The sequence below is a fragment of the Elephas maximus genome, chromosome 2 (assembly GCF_024166365.1).
Source record: "Elephas maximus indicus isolate mEleMax1 chromosome 2, mEleMax1 primary haplotype, whole genome shotgun sequence".
Taxonomy (NCBI): Eukaryota; Metazoa; Chordata; class Mammalia; order Proboscidea; family Elephantidae; genus Elephas; species Elephas maximus.
Window position 1 is genome coordinate 36487440 of NC_064820.1, and position 16356 is coordinate 36503795.

Here is a 16356-nt window from a genome sequence, read left to right on the forward strand (position 1 = left end):
AAGGCCCTGTCAGCAAGGTAAAGGGAGAACCAGAAGAAAGAGATGGAGAAGTCAAAGTTTTAGTAAAAACAGCTTTGGAGCGGTGGGTAGACGACTCAGTGGAAAGTAAAAAATAGAGGCAGAGAGGAGACGCTGTCTTCATAAAGGTTGGCTACTTTCCTGATACTGATAGCACCAAAGTGATAACCAGACTGTTTTCCAAACCATGCTGCAGCTAGCAATCAGCAAGCTATTTATCATTTGAGTCCCTTGGTGTTTTCAAAGCACACTGAATTCCTCATTTTAGAGTCCCTTGCAATGTTAAAGAGTCCCTGGGTGATGCCAACAGTTAAGTACTCAGCCACTAACTAAAAGGTTGGAAGTTTGAATCCACCCAGAGGTGCCTTGGAAGAAAGGCCTGGCAATCTAATTCTGACAAAATCAGCCATTGAAAACCCTCTCTTTGGAGCACAGTTCCACTCTGACACGCATGGGGTCCCCATGAATCAAAATTGACTCGACAGTAACTACTTTCCTTTTCATTATTTTTTTTGCAATGTCAGTATATTCCCAAACTCTAAATTACACAACTTTAAGCAAGAATTCCCTTTATTATGCCTTTTTCCATGGCCTCCTTAGTGCATTATGCCAAAGGTAGAGTTTTAAAAATTAAAGCCCATCTTTACCTTTAAATGTTAAAGGTATCTGGCTATCCCTGGAATCTGGAGTAGTTTTATTAGGGATAAAATCTCCCCTCTTATGTGGTACTATACTTTCTATAACCATGTTGTGAAATTATATGTTTGTATTTTGTAGACTTATAACAGTATGGAGATTTCAGACAAGGTATTCTGGACACAGCACACACAACCTCTCCTGCTACAGCCTTTTTCTCATTTCACTTATGATTTAAACTTTATTTATTCCCCCCAAATTTGAGAATTGGCATGGTTGAAGCAATTAGTATTTCAGGAGAAAAAACTTAAATATACATTTGCCACAAATTTTGAACCTAAATCTGATCAAGTCTTTAGATCTCATACAGGGAAAAAAGACAAAAGTAAATGACACCACGAGACAGCAATGCATCAAATCCAGGAAGTGGGGACTCCTATGGAGAAACTGACCTGGTTTTTTCAACTAGTCATGAAAAACGGGGTGGGAGACTGTTGTTCTAGATCAAAAACAACTGAAGAGATATAAAACCCAAATGCAGTGTGTGGGACCTGTTTGGATTGTTATTTGAACAAACCGGCTGTACATATGAATATGGACTAATTATTAGAGGTTATTAAGGACCTGTTGATAATTTTGTTGGGTGTTGAGTGGTATTGTAGCTAAAAAATAAAATGTCTTTATTTTTTAGGAATGCATACCAAACTTTGAAGAGGTGAAATGTCACAATGCTGTAATTGTTTTTAAAATCCTCTAGGAAAAATGCTTTAGGGAAAAAAAAAGATGACGCAAACTTGGCAGAATGTCAATGCTTATTAAATCTAGCTGATGGGTGCACGGGAGTTAATTATACTATTCTCTACTTTTACATGTGTTTGAAACTTTTCATGATAAAAAGTTTTTAAAATTTAATCATCTCACTTATTCAAAACAGGTCAATTAAGATGTTTAAGTACCAAATTTTAATGGGGAGAACAGGAAGGTTTATTACGCCCCTGGCCTGAGGAGCAGAGGTTGTTAAGCAAGCACCTACGAGCAGGCACAGCGCCCCTGAGGCAGTGCACAGACATACTACACACAGTGCAGGCAGTATACACAGGGTACAAAGTATACACAGTATACATAGTACACAGTACACACAGTACGAATATTGTATACAGTACACACAGTGCACACAGTGCAGGCAGTATACGCAGGGCACATAGTACACACAGGGTACACAGTACACAAAGGGCACACAGTACACAGTGCACACTGTATACACAGTACACACAGTATACATAGTATATACAATGTACACAGTATAAACAGTACACAGTACACACAGTGCACACAGTGCACAGTACACAGAGTGCACACAGTACACACTACACAGAGTGCACACAGTACACCCAGTACACACAGTGCACACAATGCAGGCAGTATATACAGGGCACACAGTACACAAAGGACACATAGTACACACAGTACATACAGTATACACAGGGAACACTGTGCACACGGTACACACAGTACAAACAGTGCACGCAATATACACAAGGCACACAGTACACAAAGGGCACATAGTGCACACAGTACTCACAGTATACACAGTGCATGCAGTATACACAGCACACACAATACACACAGTATCAGAATACAAACAGTGCACACAGTATACACAGTCTACACAGCACATACAGTATACACAATACACACAGGGCACACAGTACAGTGAACACAGTATACATAGGGCACACAGTACACACAGCACACACAGTGAATGCAGTACACATAGGGCACACAGGGTACATAGTACACAGTATACACAGTACATACAGTATACACAGGGCACATGGTACACACAGGGTACAGAGTGCACAGTATGCACAGTACACACAGTATACACAGGACACACAGTGCACAGTACATGCAGTATACACAGGGCACACAGTACACACAGTATACACAGCATACAGTATACATAGTACACACAGTGCATGCAGTATACACAGTACACACAATACACAGCACACATAGTTACACAGAGCACACAGTATACACAGTACACACAGTGGACACAGTATACACACTACATAGTATACGCAGTACACACAATACACACTACACACAGTGAACACAGTACGTATGGGACACACAGCACATACAATACACACAGTATGCACAGGATACACAATACACACAGTATACAATATACACAGCACTAAGAGCACAGACTGTGCCAGTCTGGGTCTAGGACCCACCTCCGTCACTTAATTGCTGTCACCTTGGGCAAGTTATTTCTCTTTGCCTGTTTTCCTCACCTGTAAAATGGGGATAAATAATAGCACCTACCTCACAGAATTGTTCAGAGTGAATGAGCTCACTTAAGAACCATATACATGCTAGAAAGCAGTCATCCTCCTAATGACCCTATGAGGTATTTTTGTCCTCATTTTCTAGAGAAGGAGACTGAGTTAGGATGTGAACTCAGGTCATTCTCATTCTAAAACCCATGTTCAAAGAATCTATGCTATGCTGGGATTGCTAAATAGATCTCTTAGTTCCTTGATATCTAGTGTTGGGGAAAAAAAAAGAGGTAGACAATCCATTACCGTCTGATTAAAAAAAAAAATACAGGACTAGGTCTCCTGAAGAGACTAACACTTCTACAATTCTAGAAGTCATTGATTGTGCAAATTCCTACTCCCCAAATACTAACTGGTCTTCAAAAATGACCTGGAGTTTTCATTTCAAATGTTTAATTTTTGCTGCTTTATGTTCAACTGTAAAGACTTGCCTGCTCCCTTCTGCCATTACTGCCTTTGCGTGTGTGTGTGAACGTAGACACACATCCCCTCAAGGATGTACATAGCAGCAAACTGCTTACAACCTATCCATTTTTCTAAAGTTAACAAATTATATCATGTCCAGGATTGGCATGTAAGCATTTATATATATGCAGCTATCAGCAGGGTCCCTATGACTAAGAATCGACTCGACAGCAACGGTGTTTTGTTTTTTTATTTTTAAATCAACAATTACATGTAAATATAAGTACAGCACTGAAAGAGATGCATATTAGTTAATAAAAAGAAAGGCTACAGAGAAAGGCTCCGGAGAGCGTCCGTAGGGTACCTCAGCTTGAAAACACACTGGAGTGCATGTGCTCCTGTCTATACACAGAAGGGCTGGCAGGACGCACACACAAAATCAGTGGCTGGTGGAATTACAGTGATGTTCCTGTTTATGCTTCATTTCCACTTTCCCAACAATATTTTCAAAGTAACATTTGTTTCTTCTCCTACTAAAAAATATTTTCCATTTTTCAACTAAAAAATACTTTTTCCAATTTTTCAACAATGCACATGTAACACTGAGGAGTTCTATAATACTGTCCACCTATCCAAATGGCTGTTCCCTCACCTTGAGACCGCCCTACACCCCTACTGAAATCTGCACTCACCCACCTCCCACTTCGTTTTTTGCCAGATTCTACATCACCATCTGACATGTCATGTTATCCTGCCGTGTCTTTTGTGTACATTTCTGCACTGGCACACAAGCCCCCCAAGGGCGGGGAGTTTTGTCTGTTTGGTTCATTCACTGCTATATCCCCGGACCCTAGAACAGGACCTGATCCATAACAGGCACTCACAATATATTTGCAATGGGCAAATAAAAAAATATATATTGACATTGCATTGCACAAATCTGCTGCAAAAGACCTCTATAAAGTGTTAAAAAGCTAGGATGTTGCTTTAAGGACTAAGGTGACCTTAGTCATGGTGTTCTCCATCACCTCATATGCATGCAAAAGCTGGACAATGAATAAGGAATACCAAAGAAGAACTAACATCTTTGCATCATGGCATCGGTGAAGAATATTGAATACACCATTGACTGCCAAAAGAACAAACAAATCTGTCTTGGAAGAAGTACAGCCAGAATGCTCCTCAGAAGCAAGGATGGCGAGAGTATGTCTCACATACTTTGGACATGTCATAAGGAGGGATCAGTCCCTGGAGAAGGACATCATGCTTGGTAAAGTAGAGGGTCAGTGAAAAAGAGGAAGACCCTCAACGAGATGGACTGACAATGTGGCTGCAGCAATGGGCTCAAACATAGCAGTGACTGTGAGGATGGCATGGGACCGGGCACTGTTTCGTTCTGTTGTACATAGGGTCACTATGAGTCAGAACCAACTCAATGGCACCTAACAACAACAACAACATATATTTGCCGAAGTAACAAATGAAAACACATTTGTATTTAAAAAGAAGTTTTGCCTTTATTGATAAGAAACCAGTGATGTTAAAATAACATTTTTTAAAACATCATGTCTTTTAATGCAATGTTAACCTTTTAGTAGAGGCCACTTTGAGAAGCCAGATGACCGCTATGAACCCTCCTCTTCCTATCCTCCCTCCTCACAACACACAGAATTGAATACAATTCTAGAAGGTTCTCAGACTTAGCTGAAGCCTTTCTATAAACATCTTAAAAAGTACACTGACCCCAGGTGACAGCACCTGATTCAAAGTGTCATCTGGCCTAGAATATGCTTGTTCCCACTTTCAGGATTCAAACAGATGTGACCTATATCGTGTCATTTTCCTAGTTATAACTTTGAAGTGATTCCTTCTACAAAGGCTCAGTGCTTCGAGAGCGGCAAGTTCAATCCTTGCAGCTGAGAACGTGATCAACATCCATATAAAAGTTGAAATATCTAGTTAATAATCCAGAGGTTTCAAAAAGTATAGATGTCTAACAGAGTGTAGTCAAAATATCTAGTAAAGTGAATTTTTCACTTATCAGGGGAAGTCGAGAATGACAATATGAGATCCAGAGAGAAAAAATGATCTATTTCGTACAGAATATGCTTCTTGGGTTTTTCCACTGAATGAGCAAAAGGGAATATTCACACCCACCAAAGTGAAGTGTTCCATAAGAGGAGAAATTAAATACTTTGTAATAAAGACCAACCTCTTAAAAACAGAATATTAGATTGGTAAAACAATAATAGCAGTTGACTTCGTGTTTTATTTCAACGGGCACACTTCATTCACCGTCTGTAGGAAAACTAGGCTAGGTCTCAACAGGCAACAGTCACAGTTATTAAGCAAGTAAATACGTCGCCACTTCCATGGCCTTCTTTATTTCTTTATGTCTTCAGTCTCATCTGGTTCTCTCTCTTGATGTTCTCTTTCCCACCTCATTTCTTTTAACTCTTGTCTGTATTTTCGTTCGATGAACCGCTTCTGATGGGCCATCTGGGGAAAGTTATCTGACACACAAGGAAATATATTTTAAATTTAATGAAGGATAGCCACTATTGCAAAGCATGATGCAAATTAAACATATACACATGCACAAACACGTGTTCGTAGGAAATGTATGTATACTCGTAGGAAATGCATGTAGTTGTAGTCTGTAAGCAAGAGGGGAAAAATCATTTGTTTTTGTTCCCTTGTTCTCCCAGCATTTAGAAACACATTGGGAGTCCTGGGTCAGCACCCGATTCCACATTTTAGTATCTGAATATAAAAGGCACCAAAACATGCAGAAATGGCGAGACACAGGCGTAGGTTCCGGAATGTCTTCGGCCAGGTGCCTGAACATCATTCTCCTCGCGAAAAGTGATTTTCAGGGACAGATGAAAGGATATTGTAAAAAGGTAGCAGTGTGTTTTCGAAAAGCTCAAATTAAAAACCTCAAATAGTCATATTATCACACCATTTGCTAGGGACTGAATTAGGTCCCCTCAAAAATGTGTGTACCTATTTGGCTGGGCTGCGATTCCCAGTATTGTGTGATCTTCCTATCTGTTGTAAATCCTGCCTCTATGATGTTAATCAGGCAAGATGGGCGGCAGTTGTATTAGTGAGGCAGGACTCAGTCTACAAGACTGGATTGTGTCTAGAGGCAATCTCTGGATATATAAAAGAAAGAAGCAAGCAGAGAGACAGAGGGAGCTCATACCACCAAGAAAGTAGTGCGGGAGCAGAGCACGTCCTTTGGACCCGCTCTGTTTACCATGCATGAGAGGTTCATTTATACACTATCTACGGCTGCCTTCATTCTGCAGTGGCAGACGTGAGTAGTTGTGACAGGGACCTATTGCCCACAAAGACTAAAACATTTACTGTCTGGCTATTTATACAAAAAGTTTACCAACCTCTGGGCTATACCATGATTTACTTAAATACTTCCATACTGTTAAACAGGAGCCCGGTGGTGCAACGGTTAAGCACCTGGCTGCTAATTGAAAAGTTGGTGGTTTGAACCACCAGTGGCTCCGAGGAAGAAATCTGACAATCTGTTTCCATAACGATTACAGCCTTGGAAATCCTGCAGGGCAGTTCTATTATGTCCTATAGGGTCACTATGAGTCGAAATTGACTTGATGACAATGGGTTCGGGTTTTTTTGTTCAGGTTCTATTATACATGGAGATGGAGGCAGTCCCAGATTACAGACAAGTTCCGTTCCTAAGTCAAATTTATATGAAAGTCGGTATTCTTAGGTATGGTTTGTATCTAATGACAGGCAAATGTTTGTCTTAGTATATAGTGTACTTTTCTATGCATAAAAACTTAAAGAAACACTTCCAGATACACTAAAACATTATTAACATAATAATATAGTAATAGTAATACTTTCATCTGAGTCACAAAGTAGCACCTGTTTATTATGACAAACCATTGTAAGTACCTTGGATTTACGGGGTTTATGGGGATTGGTTCATCACTACAGGTTGTATGTAAGTCAGACGTTCGTAACCCAGTAACCACCTACGGTGAAAAAACTTTTTTTCTTTGCTATTATAAATAATGTCATGATCATCATGGTACATAAACCTTAATTCATTTCCCAATTATTTCCTTAGGTTTGATTCATAACAATGGAATCTCTGGATCAAAGGGTATGAACTTCTTTAAGGACTCGATAAAAAAACAAAACCAAACCTGTTGTCGTCGAGTGAATTCCAACTTATAGCGACTCTATAGGACAGTTAGAACTAACTGCTCCAAAGGGTTTCCAAGGAGCGTCTGGTGGGTTCGAACTGCTGACCTTTCGGTTAGCAGCCTGAGCTGTTAACCACTGCACCACCAGGGCTCCTAATACATACTGCCAAATTGCTTTCCAGCACGTTAAAATCAATCACTTCTACCAGTATGTATACAGAGGTCTGTCTCATAATGGGCAATCTCTTCAGTACTATTTTACAGATGAAAAAACAAAACACTCACACAAAAAACAAAGATAACCTTTAACAATACTGTAAATAAAAACGGAACCTCACTTTTATTTCAATATGTGATTATGCATTTATATATAATGGATGACAAGTTCCCCAAAAGAGTCAAGTTAAAACTCTCAGTGAGGACTCTGTGGGCTCTGGACCCTGGCAGGACTAGCTTCTGTCCACATTAACTGCCCACTCCCTCTGTCATCAGAAGGTATCGTCTGCTGATTTCCACTTGGCTCTTGACCCCCTTGCCTCTCCTGGAATCTCTCTCAAGGTTGAGAACCCACAACCTCTTCACTTTCAGCTTCCGTACTCTGCTCTCCCCCACCATACTGAGTCTGCGCACTTGAAGCATAATAGAGTTGCACTGTCGTGTTTTGCCCACAGGCGCTGCTGTGCAGCACAATACACCTTAGAAGAAATATTCCTTGCACAGAAGACTTCAATTTACAAAAGACTAGGTAGATCCCTGCAGCCCTGGTGGCACAGTGGTTAAGAGCTAGGCTGCTAACCAAAAGGTTGGCAGTTTGAATCCACTACTTGCTCCTTGGAAACCCTATGGGGTAGTTCTACTCTGTCGTATAGGGTCACTGTCAGTTGGAATCAACTCAACAGCAACTGGTTTGTTTACTATTATTAGTAGTATTTTTTTTTTTTTTTTTTTTTGGTTTTACACAGACCCCTACGTGGTCAATTAAGTAATTTGAGTTTCTTCAGTCCAGTCATCCCAGTCTTGGGAATCTATCTCACAGACCTAAAAGCATCAATATGTAGACACCTGTTTTCTACAATGATAAAAAGCCAGAAACAAAGTGTCCATCAGTAATAAAAAGAGTTGAATAAAATATGGTGTACCCACAGCATGAAATAGTATGCAACCATTAAGAAAGAATGAATTGAAGCCAGGCCAGATGACCTGCAGGGCCTGTTTGTGATATATTATTGAGCGAGAAAAGAACAATGCAGAGAAGTATGTAAATATCCCATTTTAATAAAACAATGCCAAAAAAACTTCACATGCATACTTTTCTGTCTGTATAAGATCTTAGCAGTATAGAGGACAATATGGAAGAAAACAGAACAGGGTGTTCACATGGGTTACCTGGGCTGGGGATAGAACTTTATACAAAAAAGGGAAAATGAACATCAAAAAGCATTCGAGAATACTTTTTTTTTTAATTATAAGCCCATTTTCTAAAGATCTCATATTCTACTACACTCTGTGTGGAGAATAATCAGGAAGAAAACAAGACACATTTCATCAGTGCACACTATTTTTCTATTTTCCCATTTTCTTTCCATAAAACACTCATTACATTACGAACGTATAATTGTAGAAAAAGAGATAGGCTTACATTTTTCAAGTGCATCCATTGCTGCTCCCATCTCCGCTTGCTGAATACTATTTAAAACAAATAAAGGGAAGGTACCCTTTAATGTAAAAAAAAAATTTTTTTTTTTTTCCCCAAAAACACAAGGTATAGCTATAAATCATTCAGGCTGATTTTCATGTTTGGTGAATAAAATTTATCTGATTACTGTCACATACCCGGTTGCACAGACAGGAATATACAAAAGCACGCAGAACTTTCATTTACTTGCACAAAGGCTCTTTAAGATATTCGTTCTACACTTTCAATATTGCATTAAAATACTCTCCATTTACATTAGGTCTTACTTAAGTCTGAATATCCTCACTGTAAAGTTTAAAGAGGCAAAGGATAAAAACATATGTATACATAGAGAGATTTCAAATCACTTTTCAGTTTCAGATGTAGATTGGGAGGTTCAGAGGAAGGTGAAAATATACATAATTCTTTTTATGTGAAGATGTTAACATTTCCACAAAGCTCCAAGTAGCAACAGGAAGTCAAACGTCTGCACAAACGTGACACATTCTATATGTCTCTTCAAATACTTTCAGTAATGTGCACTCTGTTGGGTAACTAAAACTGGACAGACCTCACCTGTGCACCAGGTAATGGTTTTCTCAAGGTAGTCAAAGCCCATTACACAATGCACTTACTGTTTGGGGCTGGGGCTTGGTGGGGACATTAATCTTTAGGATCTACTCCACTATTAACCTCAAATATTCTCTATTCTAAGTTTTAAAAAAAAAGACTGCAGAGTTTGGGCCTCTCAAACACACAGGATGTTCATTCAAATTAGTTAAAAATATTTTCTTCTCATACCTTGGTCCTTTCCCACAGCCTATTCTTTCTCCCTTGAAATAAACAGCCACAGTGTAGGTTCTGGCATGGGATGGCCCCACTGTCTGCAGAGTCCTGAAATAGAAAGGAAAGAGCGTCAAGGATGGGAAAGTACTAATTATTCAATCGTTATTGCTGATGTCACTATGTGCAGAAACCCATGGATTTGATGCTTAGACAGAGGAAGGCAAAAGTAACAAGACCCCAAAACTATGGCCCCCAGAAACCCTTTTTACTCAGTACTGAGGTCACTCCTGAGGTTTACCCTTCAGCCAAAGATTAGACAGGCCCATAAAACAAACAATAATACATGTAGCTCAACCATGTACACCAGACTAAATGGGCACACCATCTCAGACGCAAGGACAAGAAGGAAAGAGAGGACAGGAAAGCTGGACAAATGGAAATGGGGAACCCAAGGTCAAGATGGGGAGGGTGCTGACACGTTGCAGTGTTTACAAACAATGTCACAAAACAATGTGTATTGTTTAATGAGAAACTCATTTGCTCTGTAAACCTTCATCTAAAGCACAATTAAAAAAAAAAAAGTAATACAAGAAAAGTGACAATGACAGAAAAGTAAGGAGATAAGTTTATGACTGGCTAACCTGACAAATACAGAGACCTTCTGAAGTAGGAAATTCTTTTAATTCTGCCCTGGATTTTTAGTTCTATCACTTCCAAAGCAGTATGAACAACATCTGATGCCTAACAGTGAAGTGTAAAATATTTTTAAATAATTCCTAAGTGTGCATATTCCGAGTATCATAAAATTAACAGCCTTGCTTTATCAGTGAAAAGTCAACAGTTACAGGCTCTTCTTTTTTTTTTTCAGTGCTAATCACAGCTAAAAACAATAACTCTCTGAGTATACACTTCAAGCCAGGCCTGCACGGTATCACATCAAGGATTCTTCCTAACATCTGATATCTTATCTAAAAGATCAAAAATGTATTTAATTTCTGAAGTTTCTGAGGTCATTTCAAAGGTACACTATAATGCCAAGTATACAACACAATCGCCAAAAAACAAAGCTCCAGGTACTCTGGACTTTAATGACATGGTGCAGATTTCAAATGCAGTAAAACTGATAACCTTGTGGAAAAGGGAAATTAAAATAAGCCAAGAAAGATAATGAAATGAACACAGTAACCTTAAAAAAAAAAAAAAACTATGCAAAACAACCCCACCATCTTGATAAAAATGAACAAACTCATCCTGTGCTTTCATTTGGGGGCTTTATGAGGAGAGTAATTTCCTTTGCAATTATATACCCTACAGGATGAAAGGACACGGATAAGTCCTTCAAGGTAGTACTTATTATAGTGATCATCTTGTGCTATGAGAAGTTTATCATCCCCATTTTATTTACTGAACCTGAATTATCACTTTGATGAGGAAATACTTTGAGCCTTTTATATGATACAGTTTGGAGAGACATTATGCTTGTTAGGCACATATTAAACAGCTACTTCCAAGCATTTGGGTTTTTTTCCCAATAAATAAAGGAAACATTGTTTAGCAGTGACAGCTCGTTGGGACAATTTATAGTGGCTTGCCATGGGGTGACTTAACCTTCTCTTGGTTAAGTCTCTGGGCCTCAGTTTTTCTCTCAGGGTAAAAGCCTATAAAGTGTGGTGACTATTAAATGAAAACACGAAAAAGGATTTAAAATTCTCAGCTGCCCTGCTGGCGTTTTTCCTTGAGTATGTTGATGTTTGAGAGTCTAAAGTCAGGCTTTTATTCCAGATGGAAAATATAACACAAATGTGTATATCTGCAGCCATGTGTGTGCACAGGCAAGGGGTAAAACAGGACTGAAAATTAGGTTTTTAAACATGAGTATTTAAAATCACACATCCAGACAGTACTTCAGGAGGTAGCCTATTTCAATCGTCCTTCCATTCTGGAACACCTGTTTGCAACCCCCTCCTGCTCCAACACCTGAATGTCTCCAGACACTCGTTCTGGCTCAGAGTCAACCCTCCTGTTTTCATCAAGGTATGTTATATGGTATAGCGGCCCACTACTCACCTGTGTTCCTTTTCAATGAACTTTGCCTACCGCTCAAAGGATAAAGATTTGTCACTCAAGGTATTCACAGTATGTGGCAGCCTTGGATGCAGATTATGAGAAGAAAAACTCCCAAATATTTCAGTAACACAGCCCCTGTGAACAACTGCCTGGCTTCCTACAGTGACCACTTGAGAGAAGCCGTGTATCTGTCAGGCAACAGAGACAGAGGCCAAGAGGGTGAAGAGAGATACCAAATGCTGTTATGGATAAACACATACAATCTTATCATATAGATGGATAGCCCAGAAGAGATTACAAGAAATAAGAAGAAAACCACAGAAATGCATGTAAAATGGTGCATATAACTAAGCTCACTGAACTATATTTTTAAAAATAGTCAAAATGGCAAAAATTTTCTTATTTATATTTTATCATGGTAATATTTTAAACTATGTATAAAAACTAATCAGAACTTCTTCCTTTATTTCATAATCTTAGTGTGTCTTTGCAGTGTGATGGATCCTTTTTTTGTGTGGCCTTTCTTGCCATGGTCTTGTAACTCCCCAAAAGTGATTGGATGGGACTGTGCAAATAAGATAATTGGGGCCCACCAAGGGGACTGGTCAGTTTTGCCATCCCGCTAGGCTTAGAAACGCCAATTCCAGAGCAAAGAGGATCTCACCACCACCAAGGAAGAAGGGCCAGGAGTGGAGCATATCCTTTGGACCTGGGATACCTGAGCTGAGAAGCTCCTAGAACCAGGAGACTGAGAGAGAGAGAGAAAGAGCTATAACACTGAAGGTGGCAAGACGGCGAGAAGTAATGGCAGAGAAACAGCAGCAGCAGAGGCAGCAGAACCAGGACACTGGCAGGAAAAATGCAGGAGATGGCGTGGTAGGTTTTGCAGCCCATGAAGACAGAAAGCTGAGTACCTTCAGAAGGAGTCGGGTGCCTCTGGTGACTTGGGGGAGCTAGGTTTGCTGACCCACACCCACGGAGCTAGAGCTAAGCACTTCCCAGCTGAGGATTAGTGGCAGAGTGGAGTGCCTCAGGGCACTTATTGGTAGAGCTAAAAGAGCTTTTTAACACTTGCTAGAGCAGGGTAGAGGCTGAGGGGCCAGAGAGAAGCATGCCTGCGAGCACAGATGGAAGAACTGTATCCTGAACATTCCTGAACCTGCACTGTAACCTGTTACTTCCCTAATAAACCCCATAATGGTGAGTATTGTCTGTGAGTTCTGTGTAGCCATTACAATGAATTATCAAACCCAGCAGAAAAGTGGAGAGTGCCATGGGGGAGACGGTTGGTGTCAGAATTGGTGAAGACAGGCAGAGAGAGGAGGCATGTCTGACTTCTGCCTTATAGGAATCAGCCTTGGGCTGTTGATCTTGATTCTCCTTCCCCCTTGAGAAGTTAGAGGAGGTCAGACACCTTGCCCATGCCATTTTTACAGTCTTCCTACCAGGCAGTAGTTCACAGAGAATTTTAGAGATGGGAGGATGCATGGGGATGCTCTTAGCGTGGCCACTTCTACACAGCTAAAGAGACTGAGAGGCCTGAAGAGTTCCAGTGGGGCTCTGACTACCAGGGAGTCTCAATTCAGGGCTCCTCCACAGCTGCCCCACAATGACCAGCTGTCCCTCAAGTCACAGGGAGAATCAACTCTGAACAGGCTGGATCCGGTGACTGTGGGCAGAGGGTACTCACTTGTACAGAGGAATGTCTGGCTCTTTTCCTTCTGTCCTAAGTGTCAAACAACACTGCTGAAGCTGGGATTTGGGGTCATTCCAATCCTGATTCAAAATGAACTCCTGTAGAAAGTCCCAAGAAAGTATTTAGTTTTGCGTCCTGGAATCACCGACCTTAAAGCATGCCACTAATTTAAATTATACATGAGCTTACTTTTAATCGTGGAAAGAAACAGACATTCATGAAAGTATGAACATACTCCAAATCCTTATCAATGTACAGTGCTGCAATAAATGCTGGGAAATAAAAAGAACATTTTAAAATAAACCATGATTCAGTGCCATTTACCAGAAAGAGTAAGAGATCTAGACTTTTAAGAAATATTTTAATAAGGTTTTCAACTTCAGCATTACCATTTCATCTTTCTTCAAACAAGATTCTACTCTTATTCACCAGTATTGGAAGCAGCAACACAGATATGTGATTAAGAAGCAAAACCAAAGAGTGCAAAGACCAAAACTGCATTTAGCAAGCAGTAAGGGCTGAAGGAATAGTCAGCTAAAATGATAACACATAACACTGCCATACAGCAAAGAAAGAATGCCACTTGGGGACACACTGTGTTAACGTCAAACAAATCAGAAGACAGCATGAAGATCAGATATGCCATCAGAACGAGCATATCCTTGAGGCCTGCCAATCTCAACATCGATCTTGAGGAAATCGCCTATTTTACAAGGACTCTACGTTCAGTTTCATGAACAGAATGGAAGAATTTATGGACACAATCTGCCCAAATGGCGAAAATCTTAATAACAAGGTAAAAGTATATTCTACTTTGTATTAATAAATGATGAATCCCCAAGTGAATTCATTAAAAAGATATCCTGACCAAGTAAACAGATGGTAGGTTTTTTAAAAGAAGGGAATAAAAATATCTTCCATTGAGCTACGGTAAATAAATAAAAAGCCAGAGATGATCTATCAGCTTAATGTTTTTTGAAATCTTAACCTTTCAATTACTTTTCCTTAGTTGAAAAAAGCAAATCTAAGTTCCTTGGTCAGATTGCCTTTGCATTTTGTAAATAAGCTGATTTTATACGGAAGACCTTGATATTTGTATGTAATTCAGTAATACAATGCCAAAAACACCATAACATTCAAAAAAAAAAATAATAATTCTACGGTACAGTGACTGGCCTATTTATTTAGAAGTGATAGAAGAACCAATAAAATCATGTCGCTCTTTTAGTTAGCTATAATTGGATTATTTAGAATGTTACCAGGCCATTTTAGAAACTGTGAAAACGACATTTGTCCACAGAGCTTTGAGCTCATTCAAAACAATGGATATGATTTTAGTACTTAGTGAAAAAATTACTCTTCTTTCTTCTGTGCTGCTATGTGAAGGGTACTGGGTGGCCAAAAAAAAAAGCTATAATTAACAATTACCATTCTATCACTATTTTACACAAAGAGAGCTGATGGCTAGGGTGGGATGAGGGCATAGGGAGTGGTTTCCACTGAACACAAGACTGAATGTAAAATTCACTATTCACACGTCTTAATTTCAAGTTATTCTCCTTCAAATAAGCTTTGGAGAAAGCACAAGTAAAAATTAAAATAGAGAAGACGTTTCTTTAGCCAGAACATAATAACGGGAAGAAGAATAACATGTCGGTCAATTTGATTTAAATCTTGACTCCACAGGTTAAGACAAAAGGTTTACTTTGTTGGACTCACACTCCAAAAGGTCCGCCAAGGTCTTGGTCCTCAGGGCCACGGGCCTCTTGGTTTTGTCGTTGGTTATGGCGTATTCCTGCATGCCAAGTTCCTCCGCTACCTTGGCTTGGGTCCTGTTATTCACCAAAGAGCTTCGCAACAACTGGCCAAAAGGAATTGAGGTACATTTAGAAACAGTTTCACTGCTGGTCTCTCCCTTGCCCTTGTGTTGGGTCCAACCGGCCTGAGACTGTCCCACTTCCAGGGCCACCAAGGGGACTGCTGGATTCCTCGAGCATTACCCTCAGACACCAGTGAAGTACTCCACACACTTCTAGTTTCTCCTTAAACTTACTTTGCTCTTATTCTGGATTTCCGCCTGACATTTAAATAGTTAATTTACTTGTTTAGTAGCAGTGGGATGGGGGGGGACGGGAAGGGGGTGCTGTTCGATGATTAAAGGTCATAGCTTCTATTAAGTTTAATGCTACTATGTGAAGGAATTTTTTTTAATCCATTTTTATTGAAGTATAATCTACATACAATAAATGTACCCATTTTAAGTGTACAGTCAGATAAGTTTGGACACCCATACATCTCTATCACCCTAAACAAATTCCCTTTGCAATCAATCCTCTTTCCTCCCACCAGGCAGGCTCTAGAGCTGCTTTCTGTCACTGTAGATTATGTAGTTTTTAAAGAATGTTTTTTTTAAAGTCTAAAAGAAGCTTCAAGTTTCATAATACTGATGCTAATGTTGATATTATGAGATCTGAAGAAGTTTTAGTAATTATTATTTAAAGGATTTAAACCATTTATTTATGTTTTTTACTT

The 16356-nt window shown here is 39.6% G+C and overlaps 1 protein-coding gene across 3 annotated transcripts in view; it reads right to left on the reverse strand.

Moving 5' to 3' along the window:
* Positions 1–4900: 4900 nt before the first annotated feature.
* Positions 4901–16356, reverse strand: part of DROSHA (drosha ribonuclease III) — a 138352-nt gene continuing 126896 nt past the window's right edge. For all 3 annotated transcript variants that reach the window (XM_049861674.1, XM_049861672.1, XM_049861673.1), the window contains exons 29-34: positions 15544–15685; positions 14014–14096; positions 13819–13922; positions 10077–10169; positions 9240–9286; positions 4901–5920 (exon numbers count right to left, since the gene is read on the reverse strand). In XM_049861674.1, coding sequence (XP_049717631.1) covers positions 5790–5920; positions 9240–9286; positions 10077–10169; positions 13819–13922; positions 14014–14096; positions 15544–15685 — 600 coding nt within the window. In that variant the 3' untranslated portion in view covers positions 4901–5789. The remainder of the gene's footprint in view (positions 5921–9239; positions 9287–10076; positions 10170–13818; positions 13923–14013; positions 14097–15543; positions 15686–16356) is intronic.